Raw genomic sequence first — 23837 nt, 5'->3', positions numbered from 1 at the left:
CGTAGCATATTAGCATCTCTCAGCTCACTGTTTTGGATTTAAGGACCCAACTTAAATATTTTGGTTCAGTCTCACCACTCATGAACCTGGTTTCCAGCTGCAGCAGGCAGCTGTTTTTAGTGAAAAGGCTATGATAAACCCACTGTACACTAAATGTCAAGCACCAAATGGACAAAGTTTGAAACTAGCTAACGTAGCTGGTGAACATAATGCAGATATTTCCCTTAGGAGTTGAAAAACAGAAAAAGACAGTGAATATTGGACTAACATTCATTAGGTGGAGAGAAACATGACTTCAAATAAATGCTAATGCTACTCTAACTGCTTGGTGGTGTAAATGCTAACATGTTAGCCATATTAACTTTGTAAGATATGTCAATTTTGTATTTTCAGCTTGGTCCTCTGCCCTCAACGTGGCCAAACAAATCAATGCAGCTTTAATATCATGTCTACTAGTTCATCTCACTGAATTCAAAACAAAATGCAAATGGCAGACACATGTAATACATTCTACTTGTTGACAGTGGATGTCCAGCAGATAGCACCCACCATCATGAGGTTGTTTAATTCCTTCATTCACCCATGTTGCCCAAACTAGTTAACGCTAGGTTGCTTGTTCAAGATGTTATAAGGTTAGTTTGATCTTATTGCACAAATGACACAGATAAAAAAATATGTAACGCCTTAAAATAGAATATCTTGAGCATGCCAAGTAGCCTTGTAAACACTATACCCAAATTAAGCCTGTATGGAACCACCGCACCTTATCACAGGGTTATATTTTATCAGTGGAACATCATTTTCAATATGTGTAAAACAATGACGTGCCAGGTGGAAGGACAGAGGACTTGTCTCATGTGTTTGAGGCAGGGAAGACTGTTTTCCATCAGTGATTAGTAGGTCACAGCACAGAACATCACGGCAAAGATCTGCAGCCAAGACCGCAAGCCTCTTTGTGCCAGATCATACCCTGAGAAACGCTCTTTGTGTGTGTGTGTGTGTGTGTGTGTGTGTGGGAGCTTGAAAGAGAAAAAGCAACTCTGACGTCAAAACTGGGTTGGGTGTGAAGAAGGCCTGGTAGTGAACACCAGAGAGGACGGGCGGGTGGAAAATTTAGGGGAAAGCGAATCTATGAGGGTATAATGGGGTGAATGAATGTGAAGTGTGTAAAAAAAAAAAGCTTAGAGCAACTTGCAGGTTATGTACAGACAATTTTATTATACATTTATATAACAAAAATACACTTTACATATCTTAAAAGAAGTGGAAAGTATGACAGTAACCCAGCGAACAGAGTGGGAATCCTGCTCCGGGCAAACACACACACACCAATAGCTGACTCGCTCATAAAGACAATCTTGTTAAAAAGAGAACTTCGAAAAGGTTGGGTAGTGTGTGTGTGTGTGTGTCTGTGTGCGTAGAGACACAGACACACACACTCCACTTACTGTAGCTTGAGTCATTATCAGCTTGTGTTTCATCCAGTAAGCCATCCAAGTGTCCAGATGGTCAGAAAAGCTGCTTCAATGCTCTCCCTCTTTCTCCCTCCCTGCTACACACACTCTCCTTGGGAGAAAATAAATAAATAAAAGGTTATGCCAGCGATCGACTGAAGCCAAATAGGGGAGGGATACAGATTGGATGTCAGGTGGATTTAACTGAAAGAGGAGCAGCCAAAGACCAGAAAGCTGAATTCAGATCAGTTAGCTCTCCTGCTCTGTCCCTTTCTATTTTCTGCTTGGATGATATATAAGAGTGAAAAAAGGACAAAACTCAAGTGCGGCCCATCTCTATTATTTGCAGCGGGTGAAAAGAGCCAGCGGGCCTGCTGCCCAGTGTCTGCTCTGAGGAGGGGGTGAAGGGGGCAATTCCCTAAAGCTTGCCAACGTAATGTGAATCAGAATGGTGTGCTTTTTTTTTTTTTTTTTTGTTAACGGCAGTCTGAGAATGCAAATATCCTCAAAAAGATGAAGGGGCGGGAGATAAATGAGAGGTTCAGCGTTGTCGTCTCAACTTGTCGCTCTCGACAACGACAACGCTGAGTGGTGTTGTGACACTTCTGCTGGTCTGTTAAGAGTTGAACCACACACACAGGAAGTGGGATGGGCGAAGGGTTGATGGTCAGAGCTGAAGACACTGGAGGCTGTGTGTTGCTGGGTTTTTTTTTTAAATTTTTTTTTATCTGCTCTTATGTTTCCTCTCAGTAGCCGAACTTTTCATTTAGGTGTGTGCGGCCATCTCCGGTCTGACCTGTGAGTGAAGAAAAGCAACATTTAGCATCAAATCAATTCACATTCACACATTTTCAAAACATATATTCAAAGAAAACTAATAAAATTCTACAAAAGACTAAATATATCAAGCTAGAATGATCATCAGTAATGTACAGCTCCCCAACTGTTGACTTGTATGCAATCATCAAACCAATCAAATCACGGTGCAATTAGTTCTGACCCTCAATCCTCTATTTGGCAGCCATTTCAAAGTTGATTTTATTCCAGCTTATCTTATCATTTTAGGCGAGTCTGATCTGCATTCCTTAGTGAGCAATGAAAATGTCGCTGCAATTTCTGCTGCACAAATGGACCATGAAAGCCTGTTTACTTCCTCTCACCATGTCCTTAAGAATCTCTTTTTTTTCCTCTTCAATCCCTGCGCTCAGTAGCTCACTGACATGCAACGTATGAAAAGTGCACTGTGTCCTGTATTGTTCTGCACAGTTTATTCATATCTGGATTCTACATATTGTCTTTATTCACAAAAGTAACAAAGCTCATTCAGGCTAAATGTCACACTTCTCAGAACAAGTAGGTTTAAGTTTACATGTCACGTTTAACATACTCGATGACAGACTGAGGATCAGTTGGTCAGTAAGTGTGACAGTCTGTTTACCTGCAGGAGGCACCCAGACACAATAATCAGGATCGTCCTCTGGATACTGTCCTGAGAGCTGCACAGGTGGCTGTGGAGACAAACCGATGAGTACATTTAATTTACACACGCTTTCCTGTATGCTAGAATTAAATGTTTATTCCTGTGTGTGTGTGTGTGTGTGTGTGTGTGTGTGTGTGCGTGTGTGAGGGCCTACCCTGCTGGGGCCCATGACTTTCTTCTTTACTGCCTTTCTGGGGCCGGGCTGTGTGTCTCCTTCTGCTTTGGACTCTAGAGAAGATGTAGTGAGGTTAGAGCTGCTTCACCAGCATCACTGGAGTGTTAGAGAGATTTAATAAAACACTGATTCCCACCTGTGCCGGATGGGGTCGGGGCCTGTTTGCTGCTCTGTGGAGGAACCTGCTCTGCTGCTTCAACAGACTGGTTGTCTCTCCTCCGTTTGTGGCTTTGTTCTGACATGAAATCACACAAAAGTAAAAGACGTGATTATTTGGAGATGTGCAGTGATCTACAGTTCTCTAATGACTTTAACATTGTAGGTGTGACTCATAAGGATATGACTCTCTATTTAAAATGCTAAATAATGATAATGAAACATGAGAAACAACATCAAAGCACTGCACTTTGCTAGATATTTCATCAATAAAAGAAGGTTTTGAAAACGTAGATCTGTCTGTGTGCATATGGAAACATAGACAGCAAACAATCTGCTGTTTGTATGTATTACACAGATCTACTGCCACCCAGTGGCGTTATGAGATACTCATTATTAAAACTTAGAAGTATAAACATACTGTGACATGATTTTAAAAGAATATTAAAAGAGTATATTCCTCTATGGTAGTAAATAGTTATTTTGTTATCTCACCCTTCGTCTGTTGAGTCGGTGCCGGCTGCTCTCTGTGCTGTCCTGAGGGGGATCTCTCTCGGGATACGGAGGTGTTGGACTCTTCAGAGTCAATGTAAGGCTCAGTGATACCTGCACACTCTTTATCATCATCATCGTCGTCCTCATTTTTCTCAGCCTCCTCCTGCTCCTCTTCTTCCTCTTCCTCTTCCTCCTCTCCGCTGGGTGGAAGCTCTCTCATGTTGAAGAGCTCTGCGGGCAAGTTTGGACGCTTAGGAGGCAACTTCTACACAAGAGGAGAAGAACACCAACGGCAGAGAACAGAGGCTGAGCAAAAGACATTTTTCAAAAGGAATTAAAGTGTCCAGTGATTAGACTGAGTTACAAAACATAAACAACACTGACCCCGATGGTACCAGTCTTCAGTTTGAATTTGCTTCCTCCCTTCATGGCTCCAAACAGTGGTAAGGTCCTCTTAGGTTTCTCTGAGCTACCACTATCACACCCAAACACACCTAAATGTTACTTAAAGGACACTCGGACAATAGAATATGTTGCTGTTTCTGTATGTCAATATTCAGTATTTCCACACCACACATTCAGTTAACTCTAGCTGAATGTATATGTAAAATTTAATGATATTTCAGGACAAAAACAGTTGTGAGATTTTTTGGGGATATTCCATAAAATCTCATGTGACTCTGTGAATGAGTCTCACCTGGGGAGCAGGGAGGGCATCTGCGCGGGACGTGTGAGTTCCACCAGTTTGCGGAGCCGCTGGGCGTCTTTGCGCAGGTCAGCGATGTGCACGTGAAGCTTCCTGCGCTCCACGGCATCCATCGCCGCCTCGCTCCGCACCGCGACCATGAAAGCATCCAGGGTGTCCTCAGTGGAAGAGCCGGACGAGTCTGAGAGGGGGGGCGACGAGCAAAGTGAGACACACACAGAGCACACAGGTGAGAGAGTGGGCTTTTTAAGAAGGTGTGACCTCCGACCACAGGACGGTGAACACACAGGTGATGATGACTCACCTTTGACATCAGCACTGAGCTTTTTCTGTGTCTCTGCCAACTCCTTCTCCACCTCTGACAGTTTGGCCACCTGTGAGAAAAGTGAATACATGAACGAGGCAACAGAAAGTTTTGAAGCGTTCATCCAAGATTTTAAGACATTTTAATGCAACACAGAATGAAATGTAATACCTGTTTCATGGTTATATCAGTTTAAAGTATGAAAGTATGACAGAAAACCAGCATTCTGGCAAGTTTCAGCAGCTTTGTTACCATTTGATGTCAGGATTTACGTATTCAAGATTTATGTTTAACTTCTCTATTGTGATTATAGCAGATTTTTTTACCAATGATTCATAGGTCTCAGGCCGCTCCTCAATCTTTCCCGCTTTTTTCATCCGCTCTTGCCTCTTCCTCTCAACAGTGCCAGTCCGGTCCAGGAAGGTGTCATCGTCACTGTCATAGTAATCCTCGTCTTCCCAGTTCTTCTTTTTGCGCTTGCGGGACACTGGGAATGACATGCAGGAAGAACTCTCAATACAATCCTCCCAACAAGCTGTAAACTCTCCACATGCTGGTTCAGAATTCGCCCTTTCAAGTATTTCACACCTGCTTCCTGGCGCAGCAGCCCTCTGGCTTCCAGCATTCGACAGGCCTCCAGGCAGCACTGGACAGCTGCGTCTTTCTTCTTCCCTGTGTGGGTCACCTCGGCAACCAGCTGTCTCCCCATGGCATCGTCCACAGGCAGCCTGACAGAGAGACCGACACGGACTGAGCCACAGGAAATATCTTGTCTTTACCTTCATTATCACGAATCAGAAGTTTCATGTCACTTACTTTATTCTGCAGAGCCAGCTGCCGTGGCTTTTGTCTTCATACTCAAACTCCAGCTCCTCCCCTGAGATAAAAGTCAGGATATTTAAGATATTCTTTCTATCTGCACATCATCTCAGACATCTTGGCTCCTCTCAACAAGAACTCCTCTCACCTTCCCTGTCGTAGAAGCCCTGCAAAGCCTTTTTGGGGTCTTTCAGGTAGGCAGCTTCCTGGTCTTCATGGAACTCGGTTGAAAAAGGGTTTTCCTCGTTCTCGTCTTCCTCTGGGAGCACCTCCTCGTCTGCGGGGGTGGATTTAGGGAGGCGCATGGAGGGAAAGGAAAGAAGAGAATAAAAGGATTAACGTGCTTCTTTAGTTACTTACTTAAGAGAAAGTTGACTCCAGCTCACTCACAGTAATATGTTGCTGAGCGTGATGTAGTTTAATCCTAAATGTGTGTCACAGAGGTGCAGGTCTGCTGATCAGACAAATAAAAGCTCACCCATTCCCCAAGAACAGCCTGAATCTTCACTCGACATTTTGCTCTGGCCCTTCTTGCTTTTGCCTTCCGCGTTTTCCTCCTCCTCCTCCCCGTCGTCATCTTCGTTGTCAGAACCGTCTCCCATCATCCTCTTCTCCAGCTCTGCCTTCTGTTTCCTGGCTCTCTCCCTCAGCTCTGTCACTGTCAGCTCAGACTCCTCTTCCTCATCAAAGTCTGGACCCTGTGGAAGAAGAGAGAAGATCCAAGAGTTGTTCTGCATCCCAGCAGATATGTAGACATGATTTGTAGACATGCTTAAGGAGGATTCTTAGGTATTTTATTGGTATGTTTTGAGGGAAAGAATGCTTAATAGTTTCTTGGGAAAAAAATGATGTGATGCAGGAGAGAAGTTAAAAGATATTTCTCTTCTTTTTAACTCTTCTGAAAGCTTTTAAGCTTGTCTTCAAACAATGCTCACATGCCCATATGTACGCTGAAAGTGTGATTGGTTGCTGTAACTGAGAAAAGGCAGAGATCCCTTCCTAAAGCCACTACAATGTAAGAGTTCACTACACCTGCTCCGTCTTGCTGCTCACATACAGGTCAGGACAGTGAAGAGAACTGCTCCTTCCTCGCTCCAAGCCTACACTCTGGCCTGACCATTGCTTTCCTCTTCCTCTGGATGTTTAGCTGTCTAATCACTCAGAGGATTCTGTGATCGCTCATGTTGTTCAAGTCTCTTCTCTGTCCTGCAATGATGTCTCCACTCTAGTCCAACAGCAGAGTCATTACTCCTCTTTTGCCACAAGCTGAAAACCACTTTTTCACACTACATCTCAACAACCTTTTCTAGCACTAACTTATGACACATTTCTAAAAATTAACTGCTTATTTTATATGATAGTAAGTATCTTTGGGTTCTGGACTGTTGGACAAAGCTAGCAATTTGAAGATGTCACCTTGGGCTTTAGGAAATTGTGATTGACATTTTTCACTGTTTCTTGACATTTTATAGACCGAATGATAACTCAGTTAATTGAGAAAATTAGCAGCACAATAATCAATAATGAAAACAATTGTTAGCTGCAGCTCTAATTTGTTTAAATGATAATAAGTCGCTGGATGTAAATGTCATGCAGGCCCTCCGCATTGTGAATAATCTCTTTTTCAAAGAGAATCTCACAGTGTAGGCAGACAGCTATTCAATCTAATTAACATGATTTTGCAGCTCACTTCTGATGCAGATGTAACCAAGAAACACAGCCAATAAAATCAGATATAAGGCACAGTTTTTAATCTTTTTTTAATCATGGACCTGTCTTACTTCACTCTAAGCTTTATGCTTTAGAAAAGTAGGTAACAATGGCTTTTTGAGGGCTTGAATCATTGGCTCATTGGACAGAGTTTAAACCCCGTGAGAAGCTGCAGAAGAGTGGTAACATAGCAATAAAAATATAGCTAGTGACCTTTTAATCTGAGGATTTCTTTTACTTTTTGTGTTTATTTTCTTACATTTTTTAGTAGTGTGTAGTAAAAGAAAATGTAAAAATACGTTAAAAAAGCAAACAGCTCTAAATATAATTAGAGAATAATATTATATGGATCGATTAATGTGTTAAAATATGTCAAAGATGGATAGTCCGCCCTTAACTGTGGTCAAGTCTATTTTGAGACATCCCTACTTTTTATATGCTAAGTCTGTGTTCTCTTGATCATGTATTCATATGTGACTATGCAGGTGTGAAGCATGGTTTACCTGCAGGATAAAGAGCCTCGTGCTCCCACCGAACTTTAACACATGTCCAACACGGAGCCTGATGTAGGTCTTCGGGGGGATCCTGTTCTTGTTCACCACGGTGCCGTGTGTGCTGCCCAGGTCCTGGATATAAAACCCCCTCTCCTCCCCGGCAGACTGTCCCTCCCCCGGCTGCCCGCGGTACTGAATCACGGCATGGTACCTGGAGATGGAGGGATGCTCCAGAGAGACGTCACACACAGGTAATCGCCCAACCACAAAGTAGCTCGTGTGTGTAAGGTGCACCGTGTCTACTATGGTGCCGTTCTTGAGGATTTCAAGGGAATACGAGTCATCTGGAGCCTTGCCCCCCCAGGACGGCTCTGTGTATGGGAGCGGAGGGAATTTGCCAGCTGGGGGGCCTTTAGCAGGAAGCACCCTCGGTTTAGCTTCTGGTTTACTTTTGACAGGAGCGACCTCTTTGTCTTTATCCTTTTTGTTCTCTTCTTGCCCCTTTTTGGAGGTTTTGCTCTCACCTGCAGGCTCTACAGGTGCATCCGCAGCAGTGTCTCCATCCTGAGCTTTGTTGTTTTCTTTTATGCTTCGTGTTTCTACCGCGGCAGCTTTGGACGGAGCTGTGACGTTGCCGCGTTTAATGGCGAAAAAAGCCGGTTTTTTAAAAGGCTCCTCTGTTTCTGGTTCAGTTTGCGACAAGTCTTTCTTTTCAGCGTCGCCCCCATTCTCAGTAGCCAAGCACTCGTCCGTTTCCATGGCAGAGTTCATGTCTTCATCTTTATTTTTCACGCTCACGTCTGACGGCGGCGAGGCGGCCATGTTTAAGTGGTGCATCTGTGAACTTTGCCCGGGCTCTTTTAAGCCTCTATGAAACTCTCAAAAAAAACCAAGAATAAGTATACTCTACAAATGTATCATTGAAAGAAAAAATTTAAAATAGAACTACATGCCATGTTTAAAGAAATCACAAATTAACCCATGTCCAAAAAAAAAGTGTTTTGTTGCGGAACCAAATATCTTCACCGGAATGTTTTGCAAGAAGGACAGGAACGCTTAGTTCCTGCGCAACTGTTCCGGGATACAAACCTCATTAGTAACGCTTCATCCATCTTTGATTAATGTGAGTTACTGTTGCATTTTTCACCTTTTAATATGATATAACATATAACATGCATACTAGGTGCTTTAGTGGCTAGCATGTAGCTTAGCCGTTGTGTTTGCTGATATGTTTCTTGTTTGTCTCCGCACCAAACTCCAGTCAGACTCCTGACATCCTGTGTTGTCTTTCTGTTCGGCAAACAGACATAAAGGTTAAACCTTGATTTCTGAGATTAAGCGAACCAACGCGACTTACTCTTTAATTCGGCATACGTCAAGTGCACCACATCGTAGTTTTTTTTTACAATAACTTTCCAGCTAGATGGTAATCTACAGTAGGATTGGCTGCTATTCTCACCGTCTTCTAGCATCATAAAGACAAGTGTCAGGAGACAATAATAGTGCTGTTATAGGTATTTATATGTTGTCCATTGTCCACTTGTAAGAACCCTAGCTGCGGTATTTTGTAGACGGTGGAGGCGGTTGACAGATTTCTGGGGCAGCCCAGTAGTAGAGTACAGGTTCTCTAAAATGTAATTGAAGTTATTCTCAGCAAAGTTTGATTTGCGTCGTTACGATCTCTGAAATCCACTTTTGCATACACTCAACACATCCTTGACTTGTTCACTGCTATCTTCTCTCCTCCTTTCCAGTTTCCAGACTCGATACGAGTTTGAATCTAGCTCGTGTCTTTGATCTCTCAACATGATGCGTTACTGGGGCGAGATCCCTGGACCTGCAGGGGCTCCTCCCAGTCGCAGCTCCTTTGACTTGCTCCAGCGTGAGTTTCGCTCGGTGGAGATGCAGGACCCTCCCCTGCACCAGCCCTCAGCCCAGCGTCCGCGGCCCACCACGATGCTGGACATCCCCTCAGAGCCCTGCAGCCTCACCATTCACACGGTGCAGCTGTGTCAGCATGCCCGCCGTCTCCGTGGCCTGCTGGCAGCAGCCCAGGCCCAGGGTCAGGGTCAGAGTTCCACAGCCTCTGAGGGAGGCAGCAGGCTGGAGGATGCCGATACCAACCTGCCCCTACGCCCTCCCACCCCACCTGTCATGCCAGATGACCTGCTACCGATTGACAGCAAAGCCCCCCGGCAACCCTTCCAGCTCCGCCACAGTGACCCTGAAAGCGACTTCTATAAGTAAGTTAATCTGGCTGTGTGGCTGAGCCATGAGTGCACTCCTCTTTTGTTATTAAATACCATCCATATCTTCTCATGCATCTAAATTGTAGGCTCATCAGCCAATCACAGTTTAGATTTTATAGTTTATGTTTTTTGTTTTTTTTTTACATATCTAACATGTCACAAACATAATCTCAGTCATTAAGTAACTAGACATCATTGAGCTCCTTTCAATTTTCTCTCCTCTGCTTCCTGCGTCTTTAGGGGTAAAGGCGAGCCCGTCACAGAGCTGAGTTGGCCCTCCTGCAGGCAGCTCCTTTATCAGTCAGTAGCCACCATCCTGGCCCACGCTGGCTTCGAGTGCGCTCAGGAGAGCGTGCTGGAGACCATGACTGACCTGGTCCACGAGCATTACCTGCGCCTGACCCGCCTGCTACGCGTGGCGGTGGACCGGGAGGCGCGGCTAGGGGCCAGTCCCTTTCCAGATGTGGTGGAACAAGTGTTCCATGAGGTGGGCATCGGCAGCGTTCTGGCCCTGCAGCGCTTCTGGCAAGTGCGCATCAAGGACTATCACAGCTATATGCTGCAGGTGAGGCTGGGAATAGGTAATAACTGGTCATATAGGGTTAGGGGATATGATGGTATATGGGGGCATGGGAATATGTATGCGACACCATATAAATCTGTCAACCGAAAGAGATTTTATCATACTGTTTATACTGTGGTGTCTTATCTATCCCTTTAATATCTGTGGTTGCAAGTCATTATGGACAATGTTACAAATCAATGAGCAGGAGTGCTTTATGGTAATTTTTTATAGGATTTTGAATTAATGTGATGAAGTACCTTGATATGTCAAATATTTAATTTACCAGACTGGGAAAAATCTCTGCCAGTTTATATAATTCAAAAACAGCTTCTCAATTAAATTTCCAGAAAATGTACGATACCATTGTAAATATTATGATATAAAGTTATATAAAGCACGATAAATGATTTTATCTGTTTTGCCCTCTCCTATTTATGGCACTTCATATCATTTTTTGCAATTTGATTTGCATCCTGAAGCAGTTTGCTATGTAGTGCACAAATAGCAGAGTGGGAGCTGTGACATAGACTAGCTGCTAGAATGGTTTCTACATGCTGTCTCTCTCATCTCTATCTGAAACAATTCATTGATTTATCAAATAGTCTATCATCAGAAAATAAATCACATATAACACTTTAAAAATCAATTAATTGCTTAAGTCATTAATTAATTAATTTAGTCATTAATTAAACAAAACATTATCTTGTTCCAGTTTCTCTAGTAGATTTGCTCAATTTTTTATCATTGTAAACTGAATATCTTTTGAAGACAAGGTTTCTCACAGCATTTTATAGTGGAGGTGGCCCACCTTGCCTGAAATAAAGAGTTAACCTACATCAACACTACTCCACACAAAGACCATGTATGTAATGATTGAGACAACAGTTTCAACCCTCATCTTGTCTCTGCATTGATTACAAAAGAGATCCATCAGGATCTGTCTGATTCAGCTCAGCAGGCGACTGATTGATTACATCGTATGTTCGCTTATCAGTTATCAATCAGGGCAGCACGTGACTATGTTGTTTGGAAAAGTAGAGACCAACAATCTGATCTGTTAATCGTAAAAAAAAAAAAACCCTCAACACTGCCATGTCTGCTGGTCAGTGTCCTGGGGGAAACTGGATGACATCATCTTAGGCTTTGATGGCCATTTTTTTTAAACATTTCATAGACTAAATAATTCATCTTAAAATAATCAGCAGGTGAATCCATAAAGAATATAATCACATGCTGAAAAACCTCAAAATGTTGTCAGTGTTTGATGCAGTGGCTTCACCACAACAATGCTGAATCATCTCAGGAAGCATGAAGTACTTAATAGGAGTAAGAACAATACACCATATGGCAACTTGAGTGCAAGCTGCTTAGAAGTGAGACAGGAACCAAACTGAGAGATTCACCGTCCTCGGTGCCAACATGACTTCTAAACATGTACTCATGTAAGTGATGAGTGCTGTGAAGAGCAGGAAGAGATTAAACAGATTTATGTCCACAATCTGCCTTTATGTTCATTGTTATATATCCACAGTAACATGATAATGTATTTTCATGTGTTAATCCTAGGAAAGAATAATATTTAATACTAGATCATCCATGCCATCTTATATTATTTCACCATCTATCCAACCTAAAACCAGTGAAATGGAATAAAAAAGCTTTTCCATCTCCAGGTCAGTAAGGAACTGTCAGAAGAATACGAGCGGCTGGTGAATCCAGAAAAGGCTTTGGAGGACTCCAAGCCCCCCAGGATCAAGGAGGAGCCCATGAGTGACATCTCCTTCCCTGTTAGCGAGGAACCTGAGGCCGACCTGGCCTCTGGGGACCAGGCTTTGCCTATGGGAGTCCTCGGAGCCCATGGCGAGAGGCTTGCCTCAGGCCTGGATGGCGACCATTCTCCTCATACCTCAGGTGAGGCTAGCATTCCTGTTCAAATGTATAATCTGTTTTTGTTAAGAATTAACCTAATTAGACTCTTATTTAATTAAATACATTTAATTGGGAAAAAATGGAAGAAAGCTCAGGAAGAGCAACAGAGGAAAGATCCCTCCTCTAGGACGGACAGATATTCAATAGACCAATCAAACAAACAGTTTAATTCAATTTTCACTATTCTCAGTGCAACTAACTCTAATGATCAGAATGCACAGGGGTAGTTGTCAAAGTTTTACTAGGGCTTATATCTCTCCCTCTTCTAAACAAATACAAATATAAACACCTAAAAGCAAATTTTCTCCTGCAGAATGAAGGTTTTATGTGAAACATGGTTAGAATTTTGAGAACCACCTGAGCACCTTTCACACTGAGGGCAGCCACATGCTTTAAGTTAAGATTACTTTTTTAACACAGTGGATATAACCAATCCTTCGGTGTGAAATCACTTTTGCTAAAACTTTTTTCTCCCCTCTTACAAGGTGGGGGTGTGGCCAACAACTCCCCTCTGTGGCCGCAGGTGAAAATGGAGCCTCAAGACGGCGAGGAGGGCCAGGGCTCCGGGCATCACCACCACCACCACCATCACCACGGCGTCCTGGGTGGAGACGTTTTTGAAGAGGGGGGGCCCATGTCCACCATGAGCGAGTCGGGAGGAGCCATGGCACCGTCTCCTGGAGGCGCGGCATCAGACGGCAGCTACGCCTCGCATTCACCCGACTCCCTGATGGGCACATCGCCCGTCTTCAACCAGAGACCCAAAAAACGGGCGAAGAAGATGTGAGGTCATATTTGAATCTGCAAGAGGCCCTTGGTTATTGGAAGAGAGATAGTGGACTCTGACTGGGATGGTAATGTGATGAAAGAACTGAACTGCTGAGGAACAAAATGATATTTTGTAGTTTTTCATGTTTGTTTGTATGAGTATAGTTTTCTTAAATAGCTGAAGATGTTGCCACTAAATATATTAATGGAAAGAATAAACATCTTTTCAAATATCAATTTTCTTCATTTGAGTTATTAAATGCCTTTAGAAGATTTATAAGGAGCCTGACAGTTAGCCTAATGAAAGAAGAACAGGAAAAACTAAGAGGTCCAAAAGTAAATTATTTAGTTAAACAGCTTAATAATTCAGCAGAACGGTTTGTTTTCCCAAGCCATTAAGTGTTTTTCTCCTCACATACCAATTAGTGCCTGTTCCATTCATTACGATTAAAAGATGCGCCACCAAAAAGGAAAATATATTTTCTCCTGGTGAACATGCCGTTGCATATTATGATGTATTTTCCACTCCTTGCTTCCCCTCTGCAGTGCACTTTGCACGTAGCTCAACACAGCGGAACAATCCATTCGGAGACACACTCACTTCACACACCTGTCAACCTGCAGCCACTCCGCTAAATTAGCATCTGTTTCAGTAATGAGGCAAAGCTGTGAATGCAACACCAGAGGCAATTATGGCTTGGTTGTCTGCATCATGAAGGCGACATCAATCCAACCTTAACGGCAAATTAATTACAGCATGCATAATTTTCCATGCTGAATGAGCAGGCCTGTTTGAATACATGTGATTTTCTTTTGTGTGGGACTCTTTCATTTTCACAATTAGGCAGGTAATTGTCTATGCATATGGAAAGTGCTGATGGGGGTCACAAGTATTGATATTCAGTAAACTGCATTGATAGTTGATTTATGATTTTTTTTGTGCCTTTCCTTGAAAAATGTGTGATTTGCAATGCTGTGTGACCCAGGTGGGAGTTGGAGAAGCTGGAAAACAAAATCAGTATTCCAGACTCATGACTGAAAAGGCTCCCATTGTTGATGTCTGTACCTGTAAGCAACAGGAGCCTTGAATTCTTTTCTTTACTCATATTTTGGCAGTAAAATTTCACATTTGCAACAGGAAAACCTAATCACTCTCAATCTGTGGTCAGTGCATTAAACCAAATCCTGTATCAAATATGGCAACGATTGGCATCTAATATTGTGTCCTTAAAGTCCCCCTTCATTCAAAAATTAGTTTTTCTTCTTGTTCTTGTACCTCAGTTGGATGTTTGGGCTTCACTGTGCAGAGTGATTTATGTGCAGAGTATGAATATTTTCTGATCTGGCTATCAGCAAGAAGACTTTGTTTGTCAGTGCCTTCTAAAACTGTTGCAAATGACCATTAGAAAAGTGATTCCTATTATGTTCTACACCTCTTCCACCTCTGTGGTTAAGGTTTGATTAGAATCAGGTACAAAAACTATTTGTTTATGGTTGAAGAGAGTATGTGATCACTGTAAAAAAAAACCAACAAAACATTAACTGTTGTTAGGAGATGGAAAATGAACATCAATCTCAAATGAAAAGTCAGACACTTTGCTGACCTCCTCCTTCAGAGAGTTTCAAGGCTCATGCACCTTTTGACTTTGCTTCTGACAGAGAACTGTCATTATTCACAACAAGTGGACACCTGTCAGGAAAATAGTTTTTGTTTTTTAGCAGTTCTGGCTCCTATCATTATCAGTGGTGGTGCCTGGCAAATATTACTGAGGAAGCCAGTCAGCTTGTGATCATATCATATCACTCCATCACAAGGGCATCTTATGGGGCAAAGTATCTCATGTTCTTCACTGGAAGGGCACGTCACAATGTTTTTCTCCCATACAGAGAACCCTATAGAGCACTTCATCGTTTTTTTTTTTTCATTGAAAGACCACCCAATTCTGCACTCAGGGGAACCCTAAATGGCACTTTTTTTCACTGGAAGGGCACCCATACAGAACCTCCAGCTCACCCCATTACAATGGCAACTCAAAGGGCACTGTATTATGTCTTGTGGGGGTACTTTACAGGGCACTATCACACTTTCTTCCACTGAAAGGGCACCCATGAGGGCATGCCATTCTAGATTGTTACATACAGAGGAACTCTATAGGGCACTTCATTCCGATTTACCCATAACTAACGCTTTCATGGTATTTTTTTGTCCCCAAAAATAAAAAAATGCCCCTCCTCCATCAAAGTGAAGTAATTAAGACAACACTTAAGTGATCATGCTCCCCAGAATATAGATAAAACAATGTATAAACCTTTTGCAAAATAACAATGACTAAAACATTTGATGGATCACTTCACAAGAAAATATGTTTTAAAGACAACATGGTGGGCCATTGGCAGCAGGGACAGAGTAGACTATGTGTCACTGTGGGCATCAAGAAATAAATCTTTTATTTTTTACTCACCTCTACTTGTAGAGGAGGGACATTCTTCCATCCTTCATTGTTGCAGAGGCAGTTTCTCTTGGAGGCCAAAGGAAGCCTGGCCTCCCCATAAATAACTTTTTTTTTATTCCCACATCTGTGTCTTTTACTGAGTTTTGCCATTTCCCTTGTTATCAAAACATTCCACGTATTAGATTTTTATTCTTTAGCTGGTGTAGCAAGCGAAACAGTTCCCCTCTGCTGCGTGCATTACAATGTGTAATCAATGTCCTCTGCTCTGTCTAGTGCAGGCGTTCTCAACCTTTTGTAACCTAAGGCCCACTTCTGTTTGTTAAAAAAATTCCAAGGACTACTTTCCCATATAAATGAGAAAAAAACCATAACACGACCAAAAAAAAGGAGTAAAAATAAACTGGGCTATAAATATGTGTTATGCCACTGTCAGCTGTAATAACCAAAATAAATATCCTGTTTACCCTCAGTGAGACACTTGGGCTTGCCTCTGGGAAATAACGAGATTAAGTCATGGCGGGATGGGTGAGAGGCTGACATGCAAAGTAGCTTTCAAAGTTGCTTTCAGTTTGTTCCTTGCCTTTGATTTTGTGACAGTCACAAAGGAAAACCCTGACTCATATTAATAGGTGGTGGTGAAAGGCAACAGAAATGTGACCACCTGTTTTGAAAGAGAGGGATATTGACTGGCGGTCAGTATCCAGAAGGTCAACTTGTATGAGCTGAAGCTTCAGGTTGCCGTCTGCTGACGGTTCCATCAGTTCATTTTCTAACACAGTGGACAGAGCCATGTCTTCTGAAGCAGGATCCACATAGAAAGAGTCCAAAATCCAAAGGTTTCCATTGGTCCTCTGGGAAGTTTCATGACAACTGAGTCAGATGTTGGGTTATAGCATTGGATATGTTGACATGAGGAGAGGCTTCCAAAGTTTCCCTTAGGACTAAGAACATGTCATATCATCCCTCCTTCACTCTCCTGTTCTTTCTTGAAGCCCTCAAATTGGTCTGAAACCTAAAACACTTTGCTGTTTCTGCCTTACATTGATATACTGAGCTGATTTAACTGGTCAAGTATCTGTGCACTTTTTTTAGCAGTTCAAAAAGGAGATTAAGTGCATGTCCTCTTGAAAGCCACCTTACTTCACTGTGGAACAAGAGCTGCAAATGATCTACATCAAGTCTTTCACACAGAGCAGCAAAACACCTTGATTTGAGTGCATTTTTCTTAATATAGTTAACAGTTTTCACAGTCACGTTCATGACTTAATGCACTTCTGGTGACATGTGCTTTTTTGCTAGACTTGAACCTATGTAAGAAAGAGTGCACCCACTTGATGTCTGGCGCCCTCCCTTGGATCTGTTTGACAACACCACAATGTTTTCCTGTCATTGATGCAGCGCATCTGTGCAATCACCTGTACAGTATTTCCAATCAAGACCGTTTTCAGTGAAGTAATCATCAAGGTAGCGCATTACATTATCTGCTGTTGTTCTTGTAGGAGGCTCTTTGCAAAACACTAGATTCTCGTTAAGATTTCTGTCCTTGCAGTATCTTATAAAAACTAACAATAAAGCGGCATTGCTAATGTCAGTCGACTCGTCCAGCTGCATGGCAAAGTATGGGCTTGCCTTTATTCCTTCCATAAGTTGGCATTTAATGTCATCACTCATGTCAATAATTCTTCTGCTCACGGTGTTATTGGAGAGTGGTGTTGACTGAACTGTTTTTTTGGTAAATTACAAAAAAAACCCAAAACAAAACCAGATGGCGCCCAGCGGTTGAGAATGGCTAGTCTAGTGTTCAGTGAAATACATCGCTTAAAGGAGGCCAGCTTTGCCTGGCTTCCCTTGGAGAAAAAAGTAAAAGCTTTAGCCAATCAGATTGAGGCCAGGACTGACAGAACTCAACACTGAATAGTCAATTCATCATTAAAAAAACAAAACAAGGGTTGAACATAGCTTCTCACCAATCAGATCACTGTTGTCATTATGAAAAAAAAAATTGCCTGCACTGAGTAGTGCTGGCAGAACCAGTTAGCAAGCTGAATGGATGGAGATGGGGACCTTGGGTTCCTGGTAAATAATGACCTTACTACTTTAAGCTTGCTTTTGAGCTGCAACTGAAGATCAAACAGGATGGTGGGCCTACTCCAAAGCTGGACCTGACTCAGGGGAGAGCTAAGGGAAAAGCTAGGGATTTTTGTGATGGGAACTACGCCAGCGCAGAAAGGCTGACAGGAAGCGCAAAGATAAACTGGCTTTTCTGCAGGCCTTGTCTCCTGTTTTATTGGTCAAGCAGCTTCTTGAACAACCCATGGAGCACAACATTGTGGCACCATGGCATAGCTGGTCACAATTGTCCTGTAATGGTGCAAGATGCCTCTGAGGACTTGTCTTGATTAGGAATGTCCAAAATCTGAAGGTTGTAATCCTTCATATTTTATCATGGTTGATTTGGTGGTTACTGGTGCAGGTGCAGTTTAATACTACAGAAACTCCTTGTGCAGCTGCTGTATCTATTGACTGTGCAGCCAAACAATGTTGTAAGTAAGAAGTCAGTCTAACAGCAGGTCACTATTTATGTAGCTTCTCACTGTGGCTACTCCTTCTTGTTTCACTTCTCCCTTGCAAAAATTAAAAACGATCTTCTGACAAAAAATGACCATGGCTTGTTGTATAGATGCATTTTTGATGAACAACTGCTGTCAGCGCCAAATGCAGTGACAAATATATTGCGTTTCCTTTGAATGCCTCACAATAACAGCCACCCCATATACCCCCATTTGGATAAATTTGATATGAAGCAGGATGTTGCGTTAGCATTAGCAGTAACTTAATACAACTCTGATACAGCATTAGAAGAATGAATTATTAACAGTGAGGCTGATATCAATTAAATAAAACAATGACACTGGATTACACTCAGCAACCCCTTCTGTGAATCCACCGTTTGTGTGCAGGCAATTTTAATCCTGTGCAGTAACAGCGGACTCCACCACTATCTATATAAACTACTATATGGAGAGGTAATTACAGAATGTTTACATCATATAACTATTGCTAAAAAATTGCTGATCATAAATAGTATTAAAAATTGACAATTTCATGAAAATCTTAAATATGTATTACTTTAAAGTCAATTTAAATGAATGGTGAGGGATCATAGGATTGTTAACTAAAATGTATGTATGTACTTTGAGTCCAACAAACTTTTTGTTTATGCTACGGGCCACATGGGTTACATATTATTTCAAAATAATATATTAATACTACACCCTCTCAAAACTGTATCATAAAAATCTCCTAACCTTTTGTTGTGAAGCTTTGATGACTATATTCTCACTTCAGTGCACTCAAGACATAAACAGCTGTGGTCATTTATCTACACTAAATAGGTGACACTAATCAATCTCTTCGTATTATGCATAAAAATGCAATTAAACTCTTAGAAAGTAAGTTCATAGCCTGAAAAAATAGAAAAGTTTTTATTGGTCACTGTTGTGACCAGTGGGATTGAATGCACAGCCTTATTATATTTGTGCTGTGGCAATGTGACCTCTCAGTTTGTCAACAGCTGCTGAGTTGCTTTGTGCTGGGGAGAAAAGGTGTAATTACAAAAATGTCAAGATGGTTTTTGAGCAGGGGTCTCTGAGTGGGGCCAGAGCGTGGTGAGAGCTGAAGAAAGGACCCACCAAATGATTAATTACCGTCCTACGTGCAGAGTCATTAATTTAGCATGAAATTTAACCTCTCCAGCCGAGTTTGGGGTTTGTGAGTAGAATGAGGAATATGTTTAATTTCTACACAATGAACTCAAATGGTACTTAGGGTACCCATTTGTCTGTTTCTGAACAATTCACGTGAAAAGTGGAAATTAGATGCTCATCCCACAGTATGTCATCATAGGATTTCTCAGAATTCTGTTTACTTGTGCAGTGCTTGTTTAAAAAATGCCTGTTTAGAACAGGCTGATTGCTTCAACACATATATAAATTAATACTCTTGATGTGAGGTGTGAATGAGTATATACACCAACAACATGAAGGAAACTAAGAGACTAAGGAGACTGAGAGATGATATACAGATGCTAAGTACTGTAATAGTGAATGGTTTCTCATTTCAAGAATAATGAGGGTTGCATTTAAAATAAAATACATAAGAGAGAGCTTTTGAAAAAATGTGCATCCTAAAATAAAATGGATCGATCATATTGGGCTCTTAGATCATTTATTTTCTGTGGCTTCAGTTCGGATCATTTGAGTGGGTTTTCATTTTTTAGAGCATGCTATGTGAAAAAACTTTTCTCGAGCTGAGCTGATACTAAAAGATGATGTTAAAACCTGCAGACCACTAATTGGTCCGTCATTTATCTAATTCACGGGCTTTTTCTCTCACAGAAAGCTTTCCACCACTGTCTCTCCTCATCAGCGCTGTCTCTTTGTCGCTCGCCCTCTCTCTCTCTCTTTTTTCTTTTCTTTTTTAAAATGAGTCGGGAGGCCGACAAAAAAGCCAGACTTTTAACATAATCAGACGTAGAGAGATGTCCTCCCCTGTCTCTCTCATGGCAGGGTTGTACAGCTACACCTGTGCTCATGACATGCAGTCGCAGAGCCCAGAAGCCCCACCTGAGCTGATCGCTTGTTTATTCAAAGTTTATTGATATTGATTGTGTCCAAATTGCACCAAATTCAACACTGCACTTCCTTGGGTCCCCAGCCATACACCTGTCAAGTGTGAAGTCAATCGGATGAATGGTTCTCGAGATATGCGAGAGACATACACACATACAGACATACAGACAGACAGACAGACAGACATACATACATCTGCAGTGGAGGCAAATAATGAATTATAAGACCAGATGATCCTATCAAGAGAAAGATGAATTGCCAGACATATAGGATGTGACAGATACAAAGGGTCCCTTGGTACACATGCCACTGTTACAGCCATTTCACTGCACCCCAGAGATGAGAGAATTGATTGCACGGTGTCAGTGCCTTAGTCTGAATCAATGGATATTTTCTCTCGAGGTGACCCAACTAAAAACGTAAAATAAAGCAAGATTTGATGCAGTCTCATCAACTTGGAATTCATCCATCCACTGGTTCACCTTTTGTTTGAATAATGGCCAAAAAATATAATTAGGAGTTGCAAATGAAACCAAGAAGAGTAACAAGTAACTACCTGTAAATAGTAGTAGTAGTAGTAGTAGTTTACTAAAGTATTATACTTAAGTATTTCCATTTAATGCTATATACTTCTACACACATCATTTAATATGTATACTTTTTACTCTAATACATTTATTTGACAGTTGCAGTTCAGATTAAAGTTTAACATAAAAATATACAATCAGCTTGTTAAATTCAATGCTTTGTTAAAGATTAAACTAGTGGTTCCTAACCTTTTTGACTTGTGACCCCTTGTCTATCAAAAAAATGTTTTCAAAATACTGCTGTTGGTTTATAAAGCACTGAATAATTTAGGCAAAAAAAAATATTAAATATTTAGAGCCAAAATACATTTCTGATCTGCTGCTATGTTATGAACCATCCAGACCTCCCAGGTCATCTGGGATAGATCTGCTTTCTGTCCCCAGAGTCAAAACTAAACATGGAGAAGCAGCGTTCACTTTTTATGCTCCACATATCTGGAACAAACTCCCAGAAAACTGCAGGTCTGCTGCAACTCTCAGTTCTTTTAAATCAAGGCTGAAGACTTTTCTGTTTGCTGCCTTCTATTAAATCAAATTTTGAGGCTTTTGATTCATATCTTACACTGAACTAACTTTTACACTCCCGTTTTATCTTTCTTATTCTATTTTAGCTTGTTTTTGTTTTCTATTTTCTTAGCTGTTTAATGTTTTTAATCATATTTAAATGTCTTTTTATAATGTGTTTATTTTGCACTTTGTCTTGATGCTTTTAATGTTTTATGTAAAGCACTTTGAATTGCCTTGTTGCTGAAATGTGGTATATGAATAAACTTGCCCTGCCTTACAAAAAATGCAGTTGGGGCTCCTTGTCATGTTTCAGCAGTTCCACCAAAAAATAATTTCCTCTTTAAACTTCTCAGATTGTTTCATTTAAGTAATTGATTGAGGCCTAGAGAAGTAAAGGTGTCAAAAAAGAGAAAAGTCTAAAAGATTAATATAAATCTGTGAAGCAGAACTTTGTTTTTCTTTTTTCCTACCCAGTTAATCATATCTCACAACCCCTCAGACTTATCTTGTCTTGTCTTGTGACTCTTTGGAGGGGACCTGACCCCTAGGTTGGGAGCCACTGGACTACAGTACCTAACAGTATATAAAATAGTTAAAAGTAGCTCCACCTCGACCAGTAACAACAGTAAAATGCAACATATGTGTTGATGTATCTGTAGTAACAATGATGTCATATATAATCATATGTCAGGCCATTTTTCTGAAGAAGTTCTTTTAGTTTTTATACTCTAAATATATTTAGCTGATAATACAGTACTTTTATTTAAGTAGGAGTATGAATACAGGCATGTTACTTGTAATTGAGTATTTTTATACTGTTGTGTTGGTACTTCTACACTACAATGTAACCCAACAATGAATTTACACAGTCTGTACCTGGGGGTAAGATAAATCTGAAGGGGTGTGAGATGATAAACTGAAAATAAGCATATGAAAAATATTCCTGCTACACAAAATTGTGTTTATTTTTCTGGCTTTTTTAAATTACACCCTAAAGCACCATAAAAAGTAAGACAGAAAAATCACTCTTTGGTTGAACTAGCCACTACACATTGACATTTGCCAACTGTAACATGGAGTTGCAAGTAGACATAGCCTTATTTGAAGAGGTTAAAAGCCGAGATGGATGAGAACTAGTGCTCTGGAGGTTACACAAGCAAAGGGTCAAAAGTAGTAACTCTCTGACATTACATTTAGTTGGTCTTTTGGGATTTGTCCCCTAAAAACACACACCAGTATTTTAATACGCAGGGAAGTCTACATTATTTTCCCTAAGGTAAGCCTTCTAGGCAGGCCTTGAACACAAGTCCCACCTCCTCCACAGTAACTGGCAGACCCTAACCCATAACCATAACCATATATGCCACAAAGCATTTGACTGGTAGAGCTCAGTGGGGAGGCATGAGTCAATGTCCATTTCCATGTAGCCCTCTGTAATGTGCTTTCATATGATTGCTTTCATCTTTATAGAATAAAGTCGACTCTGAAAATGGAACCACTCTATAGCAAATCCATTTTACTGGAAACAATATTGGTCTTTTGAAATAACACATTTCAGTGGCGCAGTATTCTGAGTTCACCATTATGCCATTGGAGGGCAGTCTTGTGCCACACACAGAGTGCAGTTGGACTGTGGCCTCATCTCCAAATGCAAGATTTAGCATTCTCCAGAAACCACAGAGACCTGGGCACTCCCAAACCTTCTGAACGAGCAACAGTTTCACGGCATCAGAATGCTGCAGAGTAGTTCAGGCTAGATGCTCCCAAATGAATACATTTCTTGAGCACATGGCAATAATTAGCTCACTGTTGTTATTGCATGCCCCTGTCTCTCTAGTATGTCTGGATTGGGATGTAGACCTATCTAAGAAACCAAACCTGTAATGTCATACCAAACCACTAAGCGCAATGCACAATCAATTGGATTAGTTTCTCATCAAGATGAAAAATATTTCTGCAGGACTGTCAGTTTTTTCAAGATTGTACCCACTGTGATGCCAGTTTTTGATCTTAATATGCATTTCACTTCGCTGAAAGGTGCACCTAAAAATCAGTTTTCAATCCCTAATTGCTTGTCAGTCGTGGCAGCCAGTTGTGAGGTAGGTGTTTGCTCACATCTGCCTTTGCAGCACAAGGGCTAGGGTAACCAATTAGGGATTGTGCCTGCATATAACTGGCAGCACACACACAAAAATAGCACCACCATTTTCTTATTCCATCCCACTACAGTTGATATGGCTGCAGGTAATGTATTCACATCAGACGCTGAAAGCACTTAAGATGATGGTATTGATATCATAAAGAAACCTTCAATCCCTTGCCGCACCATCTACTGTACAGTACAAGCTCTTAGTG

General features: G+C 41.4%; 2 protein-coding genes across 2 annotated transcripts; one reads left to right on the top strand and one right to left on the bottom strand.

Annotated features, from left to right (window-relative positions):
• Nucleotides 1-2169: 2169 nt before the first annotated feature.
• Nucleotides 2170-8724, bottom strand: LOC121880964 (solute carrier family 4 member 1 adaptor protein). The gene is made up of 14 exons (XM_042388611.1): nucleotides 7803-8724; nucleotides 6068-6287; nucleotides 5738-5866; nucleotides 5587-5647; nucleotides 5359-5498; nucleotides 5097-5257; nucleotides 4771-4840; nucleotides 4458-4647; nucleotides 4145-4235; nucleotides 3761-4025; nucleotides 3246-3344; nucleotides 3089-3162; nucleotides 2893-2962; nucleotides 2170-2250 (listed from the first exon to the last, which is right to left on the bottom strand). The coding sequence occupies exons 1-14, from the start codon at nucleotides 8628-8630 to the stop codon at nucleotides 2201-2203; spliced, it is 2448 nt and encodes an 815-aa protein (XP_042244545.1). The 5' UTR covers nucleotides 8631-8724; the 3' UTR covers nucleotides 2170-2200.
• A 104-nt stretch (nucleotides 8725-8828) lies between these two features.
• supt7l (SPT7 like, STAGA complex subunit gamma) lies at nucleotides 8829-13541 on the top strand. The gene is made up of 5 exons (XM_042388612.1): nucleotides 8829-8916; nucleotides 9548-10036; nucleotides 10283-10607; nucleotides 12281-12518; nucleotides 13022-13541. Exons 2-5 carry the CDS (start codon nucleotides 9600-9602, stop codon nucleotides 13321-13323), a joined length of 1302 nt encoding a protein of 433 aa, XP_042244546.1. The 5' UTR covers nucleotides 8829-8916; nucleotides 9548-9599; the 3' UTR covers nucleotides 13324-13541.
• Nucleotides 13542-23837: the final 10296 nt, after the last annotated feature.

Source organism: Thunnus maccoyii, chromosome 16, assembly GCF_910596095.1.
Source record: "Thunnus maccoyii chromosome 16, fThuMac1.1, whole genome shotgun sequence".
Classification (NCBI taxonomy): Eukaryota; Metazoa; Chordata; class Actinopteri; order Scombriformes; family Scombridae; genus Thunnus; species Thunnus maccoyii.
The sequence above is the reverse complement of the archived record's forward strand: the minus strand, read 5'-3'. Positions and strand labels throughout refer to the sequence as shown.

What these genes read in the sequence shown, in the direction of transcription:
- supt7l (XM_042388612.1), top strand. Translation starts at nt 9,600, where the DNA reads ATGATGCGTTACTGGGGCGAGATCCCTGGACCTGCAGGGGCTCCTCCC. An exon ending in ATCACAGCTATATGCTGCAG is followed by an intron (nt 10,608 to 12,280) that starts GTGAGGCTGGGA and finishes TTCCATCTCCAG; the next exon opens with GTCAGTAAGGAACTGTCAGA. An exon ending in CCATTCTCCTCATACCTCAG is followed by an intron (nt 12,519 to 13,021) that starts GTGAGGCTAGCA and finishes CCCTCTTACAAG; the next exon opens with GTGGGGGTGTGGCCAACAAC.
- LOC121880964 (XM_042388611.1), bottom strand. Translation starts at nt 8,630, where the DNA reads ATGCACCACTTAAACATGGCCGCCTCGCCGCCGTCAGACGTGAGCGTG. An exon ending in GCTGCTGCGCCAGGAAGCAG is followed by an intron (nt 5,258 to 5,358) that starts GTGTGAAATACT and finishes TGTCATTCCCAG; the next exon opens with TGTCCCGCAAGCGCAAAAAG. An exon ending in CTGAGACCTATGAATCATTG is followed by an intron (nt 4,841 to 5,096) that starts GTAAAAAAATCT and finishes CTTTTCTCACAG; the next exon opens with GTGGCCAAACTGTCAGAGGT.